Source organism: Chrysemys picta, chromosome 19, assembly GCF_011386835.1.
Source record: "Chrysemys picta bellii isolate R12L10 chromosome 19, ASM1138683v2, whole genome shotgun sequence".
In the NCBI taxonomy this organism is placed as follows: Eukaryota; Metazoa; Chordata; order Testudines; family Emydidae; genus Chrysemys; species Chrysemys picta.
This window is the reverse complement of record NC_088809.1, coordinates 9,664,597-9,684,366: the sequence shown is the minus strand read 5'-3', so window position 1 is coordinate 9,684,366 and position 19,770 is coordinate 9,664,597. Positions and strand designations below refer to the sequence as shown.

At 38.4% G+C, this 19,770-nt stretch overlaps 1 protein-coding gene across 2 annotated transcripts in view; it reads right to left on the bottom strand.

Moving 5' to 3' along the window:
* The window catches only part of NLK (nemo like kinase), a 104,574-nt gene that overhangs the window by 5,264 nt on the left and 79,540 nt on the right, over nucleotides 1–19,770 (bottom strand). For both annotated transcript variants that reach the window (XM_005298880.5, XM_042857829.2), the window contains exons 5-9: nucleotides 19,526–19,611; nucleotides 18,393–18,602; nucleotides 15,653–15,754; nucleotides 3,341–3,427; nucleotides 1,293–1,491 (exon numbers count right to left, since the gene is read on the bottom strand). In XM_005298880.5, coding sequence (XP_005298937.1) covers nucleotides 1,293–1,491; nucleotides 3,341–3,427; nucleotides 15,653–15,754; nucleotides 18,393–18,602; nucleotides 19,526–19,611 — 684 coding nt within the window. The remainder of the gene's footprint in view (nucleotides 1–1,292; nucleotides 1,492–3,340; nucleotides 3,428–15,652; nucleotides 15,755–18,392; nucleotides 18,603–19,525; nucleotides 19,612–19,770) is intronic.

Sequence of the window (19,770 nt, the reverse complement as noted above, 5' to 3'; positions counted from 1 at the left end):
GTTCTCATTTTTTAGTATTTCAAGTTCCCAGTCTAACAAACCTTATACCCGTATATCTATTTTTTTTGTTAGCATCATATTAATTAAATTAAGACGAGTGAGAACAGTTCTTTCTAGCTTGATTTTTGACTGTGCACGAGATTACGTAACGCACAGCAGAAGGATGCACGCCACTGAAAAGGGCTGGACAGTGAGGTAACAGAAGGGGCAGAGTGATCGGATCAAAGAAAGTTCTATAAATTCACAGAAGCAAAAACTTTGAACGTTTCAGAAACATGGTACCCAACAGGGCAGATAACTCAAGGTGTCATGGCAATATTGTGGGTATATTTTTTATTTTTTGAGTGAGACAGAGAAATGAACTTCTCCTAAATGATTATTCTTAAATCATTTGTTACTTATGAATCATGAAAAAAAAAAACCTCAGAAATGCATATGTTATTCCATCTATATTTTGTCTGAAAGAAATGTATTGAGGATCTCTCCTGTAAAACAAAATCCCTATTCATGCTATGTTCCTCCTCTGTCCCCATTCGTTCTCCCAAGGCAATATACTGCTGGGTCATGTTTAAAAAACCCAACATTTATATTGTGGTTTGTTATGTTGGGATTGGACTTCAAGTCTCTAATGGCACAGAACGATGTCTAGTGTTAAGGAACTACTGCTGTGGAAGGTTACTACTTTCAAGCATCAAAATCAATTTCCCTCATCATGGCATGTCAAGACTCAGAGCGTGCCCCTTGTACCACTGCCAGATTCCTGGAATGGCACCAGCAAAAGAGCTTAAGATGGCAGCTGCTTTTAAGGCATTTGACATGGCAGTATCAATGTGAACAGAAAGTGATAGAATTAAGTGGGAGTACTATGAAACTACCCAGCTTCTGCAAACTACTTGATGAAGGCTGACTCTTCTATGGAGCACAGTCATCACTGATCCACACTCTTTTCCTTACATTGGTTGTGGTGGGGTTTTTTCAATACAATTCCCTGCTAAAACTCCATCTTTCCCACATGCCATTCTCCAATATGGATTGTCAACTCAGGAGAAAATACCAGTAGGGACAGAAATCAATATGCCAACTATTTTATGGCATTCTCTCTATCAAAACAGTAAGAAAATAAAGTTATCTGGTAGAGAAACTGCAACTCCACTGCCTACCACAGGCAAACACCTAATGGGTCAGGGTGGCTGGCTCACTACATACAGTGGAGATTCTAGATTCCAACTATGTACTGACCAGGATAGAGCAGGGAGATACAAACCTAAACATGAAGAGTGCACGATACTCACCTTTCACCTGACGAACAGAACTGAGGTTCTTTTCAAAAGTGTCATCAAATTTGGGATTAGTGATGGGTTCAAAGTCACTGGTATAAACTCTTCCGGTAGAGGTGGAAAAACAACATTTACACATACAAGTGTGATACCGCAATCGCCCTTCGTCAAGATACGGATGAGCTAAGGCATCCTTAGCGGATATTCTTTTGGACTGAAATATTAAATTAAAAACAGTTAGTGTATTTGTAATAAAAGGTAAATATTTTCAGTGCCTTGTTTTGTACACAGCATGTTTTCCCACAGATTCACCTCTACCGTTTTCTAAATCCCACATTAAATATACTTGACAGTTACACCACTAGGGGGAGTATCTTACTAAAAAACAAGCAGAATTTTTTATATATATAGTGCGTTTGTGTGCGTGTATACATACATATATAACTTTTCTATGCAGCATCCAGTATCAGAAGTTTATGCTATAAAAACGTTTCTGAAATATGTTTCACAATAATTACTTTTTACATTTAAATTTATTATAGTAAGTGCTACAATAACCAAAATAATACTTTTAACAGTAGCAAAGAATCCTTTGTGCTAGTACAGGCATCTATTCAGCAAATCATTTCAACATATGCTTAAGTTTAAGCCCTTATTGAGCAAAGCATTTAAGCACATGCGAAAAGTTAAGTACACGCTTACAACCCATTAAAGTCAATTGACTTAAGCATGTGCATCTGAGGTCATTAGGAGCACTTGTACATTAAGTTTCACAGTACCCTTGTTGAAGGAAGTACAGTAGAGTAGCTAGGATGACACAGAGGTTAGAGCAGTGGACTTTGATTATACAATCTACATTTTATTTCCAACTTGTTGAAACCGGCTCTTATGTGACAAAGCAAGCCACTTAATCTTTCCATGTCTCTGATTCCCCACATCTGTAAAATAAGGAATAATTCCCACTTCTGTAAAATGCTTTGAGATATGTTTTGATGGAAGCTGTTATTGCAAATGCAAAGCATAATTAAATTCTCACCTCACAGAGGAGTAAAAAACAGCAGAAAGGTTAAGTGACTTGCCCAAAATTACTGAGCAAGTCAGTGGCAAAGCTAGAAATAGAACTCAAGCATCCTGGCTACGTGTTTTAGCCACTAGACTACACTGTCTCCCCTTTTGAAATATCAGAGTATACAGCACCTGTTCTTAAGACTGCAGGCTTGGTTTTCAAAGTAGCTAAGCTCCCGCAGCTTCCCTTGACTTCAATGTGATGCTTGGGTGTCAGTGCTTCTGAGAATCAGGCCACATGTAAATAAGTTACTATTCAACATTTGATTTGTTTATTTTAAATGTCCCTGTTGTTTGTTTGCCAAAAGCTTTTACAGTATTTTCAGTTACAAGCAAAGATACCGCCTGAACACTCTGATGATCAGCTGCTGGCTTCCTGCTACTCAGGACAGTCATCATTGGCTTGTCTTATCTTATTCAATTGCAATTTTAAGGATTTTCCTCTCAAGGTGCAAGGGCAGAAATGACTACAAATTTAGATATCAAATTTTTAAATGACAAAGTTGGAGAGTGAGCCCAAGAGCTGAAGCCCACAGCAGCAAGGGCTTGATTCCAATTAGAAAGACAGGTGCATGACGAAAAATCCCCTATGTGATGGTGTGTATAAGACAGAAGGAAATGTTCATGTTACACGGCTATGCATGCCCACGCATCACTGATTAGAATTGAATCCAAGTATCTAACGCTCTGCTACCTACACCTAACCAAACCAGGGAGAAAAATGGCATGATTCACAAACACCCTCAGATGCCACATTTCCATGCCTTCTTTCTTTAAAAGGGAGACTATTATTTGTAGGCGAACTCCAGATTGTTCAGCGTACTCCATGCCCACAGGACCACTTATATGGACTTTGCAGAACAGAAGGCACAAAAATGGTGGTATAGAAGAAACCCAAGGAAAAACAATCCTTTATCCACAATGTTCATCTATGCAAAATATAACAAGGTGTGTCATTTAAATAGAGTTGAATATATATAAAAAAAAACAACACTTACTGGATCAAAGACCAACATCCTGCAAAGGAGATGAACTGCTTCATGTGTAGCTTGGCTGGAAAGTGTATATAGGACAGGAAGGGATGGCTGTAAGAGGGAGGAAAAAGTATTCATCCAAGTCATGTCATATCAGTCCTGTATAATATAACAGTGTAAAAAAAGTGCTTATTACATCAATTACCAAGATATACATTTTGCTGAAAGGGAAATACACCTTTTCTGCCACCTATAATGGGGAACAAATATTTGATAACAGGCTCTTCAATCTAGCAGACAAAAGGTATATAACAAGATCTAATGGCTGGAAGTTGAAGCTAGACAAATTCAATCTGAAAATAAGGAGCAAATTTTTAACAATGAGGGTAACTAATCATTGGAACACTTTAGCAAGAATCATGGTAGATTCTCCATCACTGGCCATTTTTAAATCAAGTTTGGCTGTGTCTAGTTCAAAAGGAATTATTTGGGGAAATTCTACCACATGTGCTATACAGATCAGACTAGATAATGACAATGGTCCCTTCTGGAATCGATGAACCTCAAACATGAAGATCATTGCTACGGCTCAACTCAGCAAATCTGAATGAAAGGTAATCAATGATTTTTCCTTAATAAAGACTTTAGACTGAGTTGCAATTTTATTTCAATTTTCCCCACAAGTAAATTTATATAGTGGTGGCCATTCAAAAGTCAACTTTTTATCACCAGCTACCACACAGAATCAACTAGAAGATGAACTATAGGGCAATACTGCTATCTGGGGTACCTAAGATACCACTGTGTAGCATCTAGGAGTACATGTAGATTTTTGATGGACAACCACGGCACCTGTGGCTGAAAGATTTTGAGTTGTTCCTAATGGTCTATTGCAGCACTACTACTACTACAGAACATTGTGACGCTCTATTTTTTTTAAAATGGGTCATCTGACAAATATAGTATACTCCAGATTATCCAAATAGCACGGGGGTGCATGGATTTTATTTGGATAATCAGAGGTTTGGAAAATCTAGAGGGCTGGAGCCATTCAGCAGCCGGGTGAACTTCCTTGCAGCCAGCGGCTTGTCCTCCTCTGTCCCACTCACTCACTCCCAAAACAGAGTGCTCCCTGTGCTGAGGCAGGGCTGGTGACACCTGATTCCTTCCAATGCAAGGTTCAGGGCAGAGAAGAGATCTCTGCTCTGCCCAGCCAGGACCACAGCCTGCATTTGCAGGGATTGGGTGTCACAGGTCCTGTGGCAGCAAAGGGAGCCTTCTGCAGCTCCAGTGAGACAACCCTGCTTAGTCACTCCTGAGATACACGGAGGCTAAGAAAGGGATTCCGATAATACAGTGTTTCGATAAACAGGAGAATACTGTCGAGTGTGTACACACATACACAGTCCAAGGGGCAGAGGTTTGGATTTATGGTTCACTCTACACCTGAATATTATATTTATGACAACTTTTTACTCCCATTAGCCAAATATTTTCAGACTGTCAGTACCTACACAAAACACTGACTTTAAAACCTTGAAAGTTAGATGTCTTTGTAAGATCAGAAACAGCTTAATGTAACCAGTCCCATTTGACTGTATCAAAAACTTTTACCCGCTACTACAATAAAATTATTTAATACACTTATTTGGAAATTAAGAAGCAATGTTGTATGTTTGCAATATTTAAGACAACAAACTTCTCAGGAGATGAATATTCACTTTATTGTGCATGACAATCATGCCTTGCTGCCTTAGTGATTCTCCCTGTCCATGCTGGAAAGAAGGCAGAGGGGACCCCCAAACAGAAAAAAGGACTCCCAATCCCTAACTGTACTAAAACAGCTAAAACTATCTACAACTATTTTAATAACTAAAGATACAGAAGAAAGAGCTTCAAGGACACTGGAGTGTTCTGTCGCAGACCATGCACAGGTCAGAAAGAACTGGAGAGGCAGGCGGTCCACTCCACCCCTTATGCCCTCAGTTTAGAGCACGAGGAAAGAAACTGTACAGCATGGACCGACAGGCACTCAAAGAGCCGATTTTAGCTATTTACGAAAATTTCCTTTCAAATGGCACAACAGTTTTGATGCATTTCTCCCCCTCCCCTTTTTTTTTTAAATTTTCTCCATAGATGGCATTTGTCTGCTAATGTATCTAAGGCCAGATACGTTCTACAGGACAAGATAATACACTGCATGCTTTTGTGATAACCTTGTCCTCTGAGAAGTGTACGTGAGCTACATACTTTTAGGTCTGCATTTTCTAAAGACAGTAAGTTGCATGTCAAGTATGAGGAAACAAGAGTTTCTGATAGACGTTACATACATGTATATATTTAAAATATTCACATCACAAACTCCCATTCATTTTTCTAAGTAGTATGTCCCCAGCCTTTTATCCTCTTACCCATGGTTTGACACAAGGTTCAAAGGTTTGAGGATATGGCATGTTAATCTTCTCTTAGTCAGATATTAACCATTTGAAAGAGACCAAAAACTTTTTGTTGTTTATTAGCTGTTAAGGCTGGCATTGTTTACCATCAAAAGTTAGGGAATGACAGAGTTAAGGTTGCCTGTGCAACACTAATTCAGCCCCCTTGTGCATATGCGTTATAATACAGTCTTTAATAACATGATCGCTGAGGCTAAGATTATGTCATGGAGGTTATGGAAGTCATGGAATCTGTGACTTCCAATGACCTCTGTGACATTGGAGGCCCCGCAGATGACCAACCGCTGCCAGCAGTGGGGGATCCTGCAGTAGCCCAAGCTCCGCAGGTGGCAGGGGACCCTCCCACAGCTGCCCAGGAGCTGGGGGTGGGGGATCCCCTGCAACTGACTGGCCACTGCCATCGGTGGCGACCCCTGAGCCGCTCAGCCACTGCTGCTGGCAGGGGTCCCTCATGCAGCGGCTCAGCCACCGCGAGCAGCCGCCCTCCCCTCTCCTCCCCTGCGCAGCTCCCAGCCACCACTGATGGCAGCAGAGGGACCCCAGAGCTGCTCAGTGGGCTGGGGGGGACCCCAGAGCTCCCCAGCCGCTACTGCTAGCAAGCCCCCCCCCTGCAGCTGTTCAACCACTGCAAGCAGCTGCCCCCCCCCCCAGCTCCCAGCCGCTGGCGGCGGCTGAGGGACCCTGGAGTGGCCCAGTGGTAGCGGGCAGGGGGAGCCCCCTGTAGCTCCCAGCTTACGGCAGCAGAGGTACCCCGGAGTGGCTCAGTGCTGGCAGGAGGTGTCCTGCAGCTCCCAGCCCCGCAGAGCAGTGCAGGTACCCTCCCCAACTCTAGCCCCACAGGGTGGCAGAGGGACCCCTCACAGCCACTAGGTAATGGGGTCCCTGCAGCTTCCAGTATTAATTAATTTTGGGTGCCCAATTTGAGATGTCTAGAATCTGACTTTTATGAGTAGTTAGTGTTATAAAGAACTTTATATATTTAAGCACAGGTCCCACTGGCTTCAGCTGCAGCTGAGAGTGCTCAGAATTTCTGCAAATCAAACGGCAGGGTCTCAAGTTGGGTGGAAAATGAGGAACACACAGTTAGTGACCACTTGTGAAAAAAGTTTGGTTTAAGTGACTTGTATTAGCATCACAAAGGAACTCTGTGGCAAAAGCAAGGATAGAATTCAATTCTTGGGGGTAGTGTTCAACTGTCTAAACTGAGACCCTCCTGTGTCCTCCTGCAATCCCTGCCTCATTTACCACACACCTTCCATTTCTGCTGGGGCCCTACAGACTACAGCCTCCTTTACTACACACCCTGTTTCATCCCCAGAGCAGGTCCATCCTGTGGACTGAATAAGCAAGGGCCCTAACAATTAAGTCTGGTTGTTCTAAGTTTCCTTGCTGATGTGGTCCACGTTTGTTTAATGATGTTCTATTTCATAAAGTTTGCTTTTTCCAAATTATAAATATTAATGTTAACTTGTTTTGTGACTTTTTACTCATCATAATACTCTAGGTATTATTCGTCTCTCTCAGTTATTTGTTGTTTTTCCAAAAGCTCCCAAATCTTATGCTGGCACTTAAGCATTTCAGAGAGGGATGACATCTTTTTGTTTGTACCCTAACAACCAGAACACTTTGGAGCACTGTAAAAATAAATACTAACAGTTCTTTTATGGCTAAGTCATTTAGATACCATGGTGTTCTGTGCCAGGATAGAAAGCAAAAAGATCATGTCCCAAGACTATCAAAAAATTCCCTCCTACAGAGTATACAAGAAGTTCTATGGACTGAATCCATTAATATAATTTACTTTCATAGCTCTGCTGCAGTCTATAAACTGTTTGAGCTTTTCTCTCTAGTTTATAACACTGGAGCTTCCCAAAGGAACTACAGCTTTCATTTACTATTTAATGCTCCTTTGTAGAAATTCTTGATGTCATTCATCTCAATACCAGTGGCAACCAAACCTACACGGTACATTTGTCTACAGACTTTGAGAATATTTTTCTAAAGGCTTCTTGATTCATTTATTTTATGAAGTTCAAACTTGCTCCTACAGCTGAAGTTTAGTAAACTGCATCATTTCCTACACTGTTCTAATCCCAGTGTTTTTCTTTTTTTCCCTTCTAAATCCACATCCGGCCCAACACAATCAAATCTCCAGGCATACAGTGGCTTTACAGTAGTTAGAAATAAGCAGGCCAAGAATCACAGTTTAAGGAACTCTGAATGATATTTTTTTCAGCAAACGCCACCTTGTGCTGTAGTGAGGTACCTGAGCCCGGAGTCGCATATCAAAGGTAGTTACAATAACTCAGCAGCTGATCTGCACTCCAAAAGAATACACTCAAATACTAGTGGTGCTAGAAGGTGGTACTCATTCCAGTTACTAAATGGAGAGAACTGTCAGGCTCATAATTTCTTTAAATTGTAGGAATAGACAGCTCTGCAGACACTCCCACATGTTGCCTCATCTTGTACAAATAAATGGGGAGGGGGAAAATCTAAAGTTAGAACAAACTGTATTTTAAAAACTAGCTAATTCAACTACAATCCTTCTAAGAAAGGCTTAAATATTTTTGTTTAAAAAAACCAACAGGAAAAGGAATTTAAAATGTTTCAAGAATCCAAAGGCTCTAACCATGTGGGTATTTGAAATAGGCAATATTTGACAGAATTCTTTAGAAAAATATAAAACCTCCAAACACGATTCTACAGATTATACCGTGGCAGTGATAAAATAAGGGATAGTTTGCCAACTCCAGACTCTTAGGTCAATCCACCGGAAATCTTCAAGTCACATAGCTTCAGGACACTTTTCTTCCTCAATGTGCATTCGGAAAACTTTACAACAAACAATGGAAGATCTTCTGACTCCCAGGTCAGATGCAGCCTTATCTGTATCCCGTCTCACATTGCCATCATCCAGATTTTTTTAAATTCATTGTTTCCTCTGTATATTTAGTAGTTTAACACAACAGAAGCCAGTTTCGCCTTCCATCAAACATATTAGCTCATAGCTGTGTAATTCACTTCTGTTTTCATATTAGCAGGCTTTTTTTTTTTTTTTTTTACTTTAATCCTACGGGGTTTTGGCACTTCTCTTGAGTTCATTTACTGGACAGCAAGTAACCGTCCCTACATCAGGGATCTGAAGGAAAGTAAAAACCTCCTTAGTGATAAGTGCTTTAAGCAAACTGATTACACAGATTGAAGTACATGGTCTTCTTCAATCTTTGCATTATATCTAGTCTCTGCCACACTGATATCTATATACCAATTTAGCAAGATTTACTTAAACATCCTGATGGGTGCCATTTGAGAACATTTTAACCTCAGACATTCCCTGCCCCATAAGCCTCCCTTAACTTTTAAACGTAGTCTCTGGTAACACCAACAAGATTTACCTGCAATTACTTATGTTTTCAAATATTTAGTAGTTTCCTCCCCACAGACAGATAGCTTATCTCTTCTTCCCTTTTCTAAAATCCTGGCAGAAATACTGCCCTAATGTTTTTAAAAACAAAATATTATGATTCTGTATGATGTCAATTTTAAACGGTTAGCCACTTACGAGATACACTGAATTGGGCTGCCAACTAACTATTTTCTCTCTCTCTCTCTCTCTTTCTTTAATTACACAGCCATATCAGTCTCCCAGATCAAGTACTAAACTTCTGCATCTTAAAACACATTATTCCTATCATCAGATCTATGCATGGGAAATAGATTTTTGGACCACATTCATTTCCTTTTTCTTAATGCACATTAAATTTGATTCATAGAAGGTCAGTTTCAATTCTCTTATGCCATAGTCTTCCTGAAAAGGTATCAATAATTCAGTTAAGAAAGTGTTCCCTCTCTGTTTGAAAGTGGAGGAAAGCCTGCACTCGGAATCAGTTATTCAAGACTCATTTCTCCCCCCCCCCAGTAGAAATTAATGAAATTCTCGTGAAATGGGTAAAGAGTAACTCCTCTAATGTGTAGCGAATTTTAAATTAGGATGATGAAGGTAGAGAGAAAAGCAGCTTCTTAATTAAAGTAATTTTCACAGATAAAAATAGAACTGACCCCTTTATGCAAATCTAAAAAGCTGTATTTTCTTTAGAAAACTGCATAGACTAAAATTCCTGCTTTGAAGTTACTCTCAAAGCTTCATACACTATCATTTTCCTCCTTTTTAAATAGTACCTGTACATCTGTTTACTTCCCATGCAAATTCAAAAAGCACTCTCATTGCAGGAGACCTAGTGAGTGCAGGTGTTGGGAAGAGCCATTAGGACAGGAAGGGTTATAAAGAATGCTCCATTTATGTGTATGATTAATTGCTATTGAGATGTGGGAGGAATATACTATTCTGCTGACAGAGAGGACTAAAATACTCTGCCTAGAATATAACCAAGCAATTGAAAGCCAGCTACTGTATTTATGGGACAATATTAACTGAAAGGGTTAGACTCCATAGTAGGTGTGAATGAGTTAGAAGGATTTACAGGATTATAATAGAACTGCACCAATGTTTAATTGATATACTAATGCAATTCTAATGCTTTGCACGATTCTGTTACAGGTTGCTTTTTCCTTTTTTGCAAACACAAATAGATGTATGCACACAGGTCAGATTTTGTGACATTATCTTTTTATATATGGAAATGTTGTTAGTGTCATATTAAATGCACAAGTGAATTGTTCTAAACCTACCCATCGGGGTCACTAGACATAGATTTCGGTACTTCTCAGATATAAAAGTAACTTGTTCAAATGGAGCCTATGCTACAATTAAGTTTTGTATGACCGTAGCCCCTCAGGGACCTAGTCATAGACAGGTCCTCATTGTGCTAGGTGCTGTACAAACAGTGATGATGTTGTTACCATTCCATAGTATTTGGTGTTCTCAATTCATTTGCAAGTCATTTCACAAAAAACAATATCACCAGAGGCATCAAGCATAAGTAGTTTGACCCATTCATTTAGGGCAGAAAATAAACTAAAACTACACTCCTTCACTCCAGAAAAGACTGCGTAACACACAAGTGAAGAGTGTGCTCTCTTCCCCCCACACCCTACTCTCTCCCCCACTCCAGGCAGATTGTAGTAGCAATTTCTCTTCCCCCCACCCCTCACTACCACCAAGAGAGTATGGCTGTCTCCCACATCTGGTGCCTTAACAAATCACGTAGTGATATGTAATGAGCACAATGGTCAGAGACCAGGAAGAATCCTAAACAGAGATGCTGTGGCAGGAAGAATTTGGTAGGAACTGAACTTCTTTGGTGTTGGTCACCAGGGGGTCAAAATCCAGGACCCTTCAGTAAAGAAACAGGTTGTAACCATCATTGAAACCCTTTTCTTGCTAAAAGAAAGCTCAAGGCTGAACTGGGCATAGAGAACGAACTCCTGGACCCTTACTTCTAGATGTAAGAGGGTCAAAGCTAATGCACACTTCTGACAGTGAGCATTGTAAGTAGGGTTATACTGCCACTGACTATGTTCTGTGTATGAAGAGAGGACTTCTATTCCAGTGCTGTTGGTCAATCACCTTCGGTTAGCAGTAAATTCACTTTTAACATAGTTAAAAAGAAAAAACGGACTATAAATGTGTGACTTTCTTCCATACTGAAGGAATTATATAAATTTATATTTAATCCAGAAGATGGCCCCTGGATGTTTTATTACATAAAGCAGTTAAGTCTTTTCCCATTTATCATGCACGCTGATTAAAAGCAGTGTATGTTACAAAGTAATTGCTAATTTCCAACAGAATTTGTTTCTTAGTTTTGCTATCTTGTAAGACTAATTAAGAAACTGGTACAATTTAACCATTTAAAATTAGCGTAATCCCCTTTTTCTAAAACCAAATTTTACAAATTTAAACTTAAACCTGAAACGTACTTGAAGTTCTAAATATAGCTAGAAGAATAATCTTATCAGAACCTTATCAGACACAATATAATCCCTCTGGTTTTCACACGGCAAAAGCTCACACCAGCACCAGAGGAGTGAGTTTTGAGAATCTGTGTAGTTTTTCATGAAAATTAGATGGTGTTTTTCCTGACTGACACTTAATTGCCTTTTTCCCCTCAAAGGACTTTCTTGGGGGGAGTGCATGGGAGGGACATGGGGGGGGGGGGGGGCAGAAAAATCTGAGATTTAAAAAAGCTGCATCTAATATCAATAAAGATATTCAAACACATTTTGAGGACTAAAACTCATCTGGTTCTATAGTGTCTAGACTGGTTTAGAAAAAACAATTCCAAATTCCTTCACAAGTTTGGTGATATCTTGTGTTTTGAACACTTGTTTATACAGCATTTTTTTTAAATTGAATTCCTGAAAGGATTCACACGGGTTGTTTTGGGACAATTCTTTGCTGCTACCAAGTTAGCCTCACTCAAATATTTAATTAGAACTATTTAAAATTTATACTGCTTGCTAATTTATGCAAAGGTATTATTTCCATAACATATTGGTGTTGTTAAGTGTACTTGCAGTGTTTATTTTCAATATAGTGTCAGGGATCTTCATGGCCTCTTTTACAATATGAGTTAATACAACAGGGGTGAGTAGACTACTTTACAAAACCCATCTGTGGCACTGTGCAACCATGAATTTAAAAAAACGGTGAAAATTAGGGCAAAACTAACTCAATTTGATTTAAGCCCCCTGAAATGGAAGGTGCTACAGAAGTGCACAAGTATTTTTAGTACGCATGGAATTTGCCGATACAAAATAATATAAAGGCAGCTCCTAAGGCATTCAAACCAGAATATCAGAAAAGCTATAATTTACACTCTACAGACAGCAGATGGTGATGTGTCTATTTAGGTATTTATACTGCACACATTCGTGTCAGAGCATAGGATCTGACGGCTATCAAGTCCCCCATATCTACGTCTTAGTTACCAGCATTAGTGTCTGTATCCATTCTGCATCAATGTCACAAGGACAACAGCTAGCACAGTACATTACACATACCTATAATATTTAACTTACTACATCACATTGAACATGCAGGCAACACATCAATAAATCTCCCTCTTCTGTTGCTATTATGCAGTTCCTTTGATGTAATATATCAGACAGGCAGATTCTGATGAGGTGCAGAAACTTTTCTCTAGAGGGTGGGGTGGCATTGCTATGTTTGGCATTTACTATTCTCAGTATTAGCTACCTTCAACTAGACAGAAGCGGTACTGGCTTGTAGTTAAACATGTAAATATAAGTTCAGTTCCTACAGAGGCTGATAAATTTTATTTAGCTCCTGTCACTCTGTGTCCAACATTATCCCCTGAAAAGAAAAGTTCACCGATACAGAACCTCTCCCACACCATAAAACTCATTCTAAGAACAGGTTTTGCTGTATCTAACTTTCTATGTACCACTGCTCTCAAATTATGTTTTATAGTTGTTTTTTTTTTTTAAATGGAGATATCCTATCTCCTAGAACTGGAAGGGACCTTGAAAGGTCATTGAGTCCAGCCCCCTGCCTTCACTAGCAGGACCAAGTACTGATTTTGCCCCAGATCCCTAAGTGGCCCCCTCAAGGATTGAACTCACAACCCTGGGTTTAACAGGCCAATGCTCAAACCACTGAGCTATCCCTCCCCCCAAGTACATACCAATGAAGGATGGCAATTGTTACTATAAAAGTTTGGAGAAATGACAAACACATATTCATGAGGAACTTCTTATCTTCCTCATTCCTTAGAAATTAGATACGGATTCATGGAATTCCTTAAACAAACTATGAGCCTGATACGACAAAGAATTAAGCACACGTGCTTAACTTTACTCATGTGCAAGCCATACCAGGGGTTCAATAAGAATTGAAGAGCCCATAAACTTTCTCTTGTATTATTCATAACGCCCCCCCCACACACACCCATCCCCTCCTTTTTTTTTTTTAAACCCTAGAAATACTCTAATTTTTTCTATCAGTTTTGAAATTGGTAATTTTGGTTTTAAAGCATTTGAGGAATGTCCTTGATCTTTTAAAGTGTACAGTCCTGTACATTTTTAAAAAAATGGATACTAGACAGTGTCTGAAACAGTTTATTTTCAGCATTTTGCTTACAGATACCTTCCTGAGATTCAATGTATGTACAAATCCAGACAAAGCACTAGAAATGTTCTAGCATTAACATCACTTTATAATCTCAAAGTGCTATACAAAAACTAGTCAAGCCTCTTACCCCTCCTGTTACTACCCCATCATACAGATGATATAAAGAGACAGATTAAGTGGCTTGTCCAAGACCAGTATCAGCACTGGGGTTAGAACTCAGGAGATATTTATCTACATAACACAACACACTGGTGAAGCATCTTGGTGTCGTGGATTCTACATGATTTGCATGCAAGAACTCCTGAGTTCTGATCCCAGTGCTCATATGAAGCCTGACTAGTGCTTGTACAGCACTTGGAAACCGTGACACAAAGGGATATAAATGCTTACGACTTAAAACTATTTTATTTTTAAAAGGTATGCATTTAGAATGCTGGGTATAGGTTTGCTCATAACTTCTTGTGATCCGGTGCATCTGTAAGCAAAACATAGAAAATAAACACTCCTGTTTCAGACATTGCAAAATAAGTAGTTTAGTATTCATTTAAAAAAAAATACAGTACTGTATATTTTAGAAGACTAATGGACAGTCTCCTGAAGTGTTTGCAAACCAAAATGGCTTATTTTAAAACGGATAGAGAAGACCCTAAGAACATTTCTACGGTAAATATAAAAAATATCCCACAATGGTGTAGAGGCAACTTGGATTGAACATTGTTAGGAGACAGGAACTCCTGAGTTACAATTATGTAGCAGTGTATCAACAAAACACTAATTTCTTTAGTATTATTGTTATTGTGGCATGAACTAGGCTCTTCACATTAAGACAAAGAAAGAACAAAGACAAACATACATATATCAAATTTTTCAGTGATATAAAGTATACATGTCATGTTTTTTGTTCATTTTTACCATTTGTCAGTCAACTGATGGAGTGTTCGGTTTCCACAGAACCCGATATTACAGGAGGAAAAGACCTACTGATCTAACCTCCTATCAATACAGAAGCGTCTCAGCAGCTTTCTGAACTATACTATTGATTTTAATCTATGCCTCTCCTTACATCCGCCTTTAAAGTGACTGTGATGACGCAGCCTGTCCTAAAATTGGAAGATTTTTGCCCATGCCAGTCAGAGAAATATTTGTGAGGTTGCAGCCGCAAGTGCAATTTACAAATGAAAAACTGCCTTGTCTCAACAGCATTTTGACTAGCTGCAATTTTGATCAGTGCTAATCCAAGAGCCATCTTGGGTAAATTCAGGATTGGCTAACAGGCAGAGGCAACATTTTATAACAGATCATATTAATGAATACAGATGGGTGAGATGCTTACATACATTATTTATAGAAGTACAGATGACAAATAGGAACCACAGGGAAGAATGGCAGGTGGTGTTTTTTAAACTTCTGATAACTTCTTGCATAAAAGTTACGCTAATTATTTTTGGTTTTCCCCATGAACTTCTTAGACAGGCTTATCTTAATAAAACAGGGAATTTCACAGAGTTGAAGCGAATATTTTTATTGTACAGGATGTTTACAAAATAATGGATCCCTCTTTTACTGTATTGTTCTGTGTTTGGCTTTTTGGTTGGCCTGTTAGTTACCAAGATGGAAAGTTTGAGGGGGGAAAATCCCACACAGAGGAAACACTAAATTTATACACTCCGACTGAATGACAGTTTTGAAGAGGGCAAAAGCAGGCTCAGTAGATTGTGCGTGTGCGCACACACACCAATGAATTCATTCATATATATATATATATATATAGTGTGTGTGTGTGTGTGTGTGTGTGTGTGTGTGTGTGTGTAGTGCAACTCATACCTGTTTATGAGGACCCCTGAGTATGTGCGCCTTGGCGCCTTCACAAGCCGTCCTCATTGCTTCCAGTGACGGTGTTCCCAATAGATCTGTGATCAAATCCAACTGTAGGTGCAGAATACGTACATTACAGATTAATTTCAGAGATATGCTTATCTTTAAATTCACACAAAGCTGGAACAATGGATTTGTAAAGTCTGAAATAAGCTTCCAAAGTTAAATTTTTACTTTTAATAAACTACATAAGTGCAATCAGTTTTAAATAGACACTAAAATAAAACTAGATTAATGGCAAAGGCAAACAAACCATTCACTACCATGTTTGGGAGTATTTAGTGTAGGTTTACGGAAACATTTTATTGTAATTTAAAAAAACTAGATTTACTCTGTTATAATTTTTGAAAATACCATTTAAAATGCGTTATGCATACTACAAACTGAATGTCTAGTCTTGTTTGAATGTCAACAGTACACCTCAAAGCACTGAGCAATGAAAGATAGGTAAAAACAGCCACATACAAATGCACATAGATGGCAAAATATTTTTCAGTGATAAAACAACTTATGATCAGAACTACTATGCAAAGTATTATATAAAGCCAAATTCCAATGCCTTCAAGTGTGAGAAATTCTTATGTGAACAAGAGTGCTTAGTCTGTTTAATGTTACTTTAGAGCAAAGAATCAAAACATGAAAAATGTCTTTAACAGAACCTGCTTTAGTTTTCTTTTTAGATTAAATGTTCATCAGTAGATATTTAGGCTATGTGTATTCAATTTTGTGCAGCCTTTTAAAATTAGATGTTCTTGAATTTAAATTATCCATTAGATAAAGAATGATTTTCATCTCCTTTGTAGAATTGCTGATGTAAAGAAATGGTGTTAAATTACATGAGCGGTGAATTTGTTTGGGAGGCAAGAATAAGTAAAAGTAAAAGGCCTGCCCAGGACCCAGGGAAGAGTAGTCTGGTTTTGGGTAATGGGAAAGCAAGTTAGCTGTATGGGAGTTGTTGTTAGTATTATTGTAGTGTCAAGGAGCCCCAGTCATGGACCAGGACCCTATTGTGACAGGTGTTGAACAAAAACAGAACAAAAAGATATTCACTACCCTATACACCTTAGATAATGCTTTGTTTTGAGTTTGTCTTGTTGAGTTTGCTTTGTGTACATTTCTTTATTTGTGTAAGCAATAAATACTCTATAGTATGATTTTTTTACTCTTATTGCCCACAAGCCTGTGCATGTACATGCATATTTATGGTGAAAAAAAGACATTGCCAAATGCCAGGTCAAACTTCTTAGAAAAAGTCAGTGGGCAGATTATCACCCAAGTTCCAAATGTTCCTATATGACCATTATGCACTTGAGCTAATGGATCAATTGCAAAGCTTTCCCTGCAGAGTAAAGCCATTATCATTGTACAGGCTAATATGGATGACAACCCACTTTGATTGTCAGTACAAAATAGGGAAGTGTGATTATTGCTTACACACCACCAAAGCATTTGTGGCTGTTAAAGCTGCCAGTCCCCTGTAAATACGAGATCATTTCCTACTCTCCAGCAGAGATCCCAATCTATAAAGGTGCCACTTTGCACACTTAACACTTTTGCTTGGTGTTGAGTATATGTCTAGCCCTTCCCCCAACAAATGATTTTTAAGTATAGGTACTGAAGTAATAAAACAAATACCTATAAACATAACCAGATGGGGGAAACGAGATAGCTCATGCGTTAGGGTTTTCTTCTTTTTGAAATTGAGAAAGTATATATTGTAAATTACCCAAACATAAGTGTAAATATGAAACCAGCAATACCATTGTGGAATTAACTGATCAGATCCTTAACTGTTGTAAACTGATGTAACTCTATCGGCTTCAATGAAGCAATGCCAATTTACATCAACTGAGGATCTGGCCCACATCTATAGTTTCCCATATCGTTAACATTTAACTAGAACTTTCTCCCCTTAACCATATTTAACAGCTCAGGGGACACACAACTGTCAGACTTTCATCTTTAAGTCACTGGGTTGCATTCCTATAACATCCATAGGTACACTGACATTTCAGTGGCTGATTTTAAGTAAGTTGATGGTCTCAGTATAGCTCCTACAGGACAGCTGTTCACATCACAGAAGTCACCACTACAGATGAAACCCTTGTTGCTGTGTTGCATCTGAGACTATCACCCTCATCTTGAGAATTGCTTCTTCCAGAACAAGGCTGAGGAACACCAAAAGGGCATATGCATACAAGGCTTTGTTTGTCTGTTTTGTTTAAAAATCTTATGTTAGACAATCAGAAGGTTTCAGTGTTGGGGGAGTATTCCGAGCTACGGTTTACATTCTTTTTAAAATTATGAATTATACAACAGATCAAAATATTGTTTAAATTCATGTGTTCTGAACTCTGTTAAAACAATCCTGAAGCAATTTGACCGTTAATCATACCAATTGCCAAATTTATTTTTTCTAAATTAAGTTGAAATGCAGCACTGTGTACACAGTATCAGCATGTAAATATCAACTGAAACCCAATAGTTTTTTTCTTTTTGCTAAATGTTAAAATCTGTTGGTCTCAGTTAGATCACGTTCACCTTATTTCACCATAGACCAAATTGGACATTTTTTTGCCTGTGTGTAAAGCAGGTGATACAAAAGCAGGTTTGAGGTTCAAATGTGATGATTTCAAGGAATTCTGCAGTACACTATAGTGAAGACTTTTACAGTGAAGTTTAGTTATACCTGCTGAATGGGACTTTGGGCCTGAAACAATATTCTTCGGCCAAGCAGTTCTGCAAAGATACAGCCCACAGACCAAATATCAATAGCATTGCTGTAGTGACGGCTGCCCATCAGGATTTCCGGAGCCCGATAATACTGAGTGACAACTTCCTGAGTCATGTGACGAGATTCATCTAATTCTTCCACCCTGGCCAATCCAAAATCACAAATCTAAATTGAGAAGATAAATAAATAAAAAAAATTACCAAAATACTTCGTGTATTTCACACAGATATGTCTTTAGTAACAAAGTATAAAATCCCAAACCAGCAGTAATTGTTTTTTAAAATCTGCATATTGCAATAACTGCATAAGCAAGCTTTACTTTTTTTTTTAAATAAAAAGTTTTTTTTTTGGGGGGGACCTATTATGTTATTTAGTTGCATAAATATTTTAATACCTAAAATGTCTATAATTTAGATATTCTTGAAGTGACAATATATTTTTCAGCTGGCATCACACTGTTAAATTTAATATTAAAATCCCAACCCAGCATTTTGCTCCTAAAAGATCACTGACAACTTCCTGGGCTCAAAATGATTCATTCCAATACACATTTCCTTTTTTGATGGTGCTCCTTAAAGATGTCAGCAGTGAGATTTGGCCTTTTCTGTCACTACAGAGTGCGGCTGTTCTTAATTTTTTTTTTTAGTTTCTTTTTATTAGGGTAAAGGAAAAAGTAGCCAGCCAAGATTTTCAAATTAAGGACCTAATTAAATTAAAAACAAAGCTGGTTTAGTTACAGTAGGGCACATTTCCTTACCCTTAAAAATATAAAAATAAATTAAAGGAGAAATCTCCAGCATTCACTGCTACCTTCATGGTGGCAATGGGTTACTAACAGTGCAGTAGCAACACAAACGTATTACAGGCTTTTCAAAACGGCTAAGCACACAGCAGTTCCCACTGAAGTCCACGGAAAAAATTTTCTGCCCATATAGCTTTACTCTTGTTTTTTGGGGGGGAGGTGTGGTGCTGCTTTTACTTATGAAAACACTTAACTGGGGAAAGATTTTATTAACCGACAAATCTTTTTGACCATGACCCCTGATATATAATGAACTGTACAAATTTTAAATAAATTTAGATACCACCTTAAGAACACAGTTGCTGTTCACAAGTAGGTTCCCTGGTTTAATGTCTCGATGTAAAATCCCAGCTGAATGTAGATATTTCAGACCTGAAATATTAAACAAAATAAATATATTCTCTACTATAATCTATGACTGAGGACATATTTTCCTGAAAGGCATCATAAATCCTGAACCTGCAAAGACTTATGCATCTGCTTAACTTTACACACTACTAGTAGTCCCATTGACTTTAACTCACTACTTTA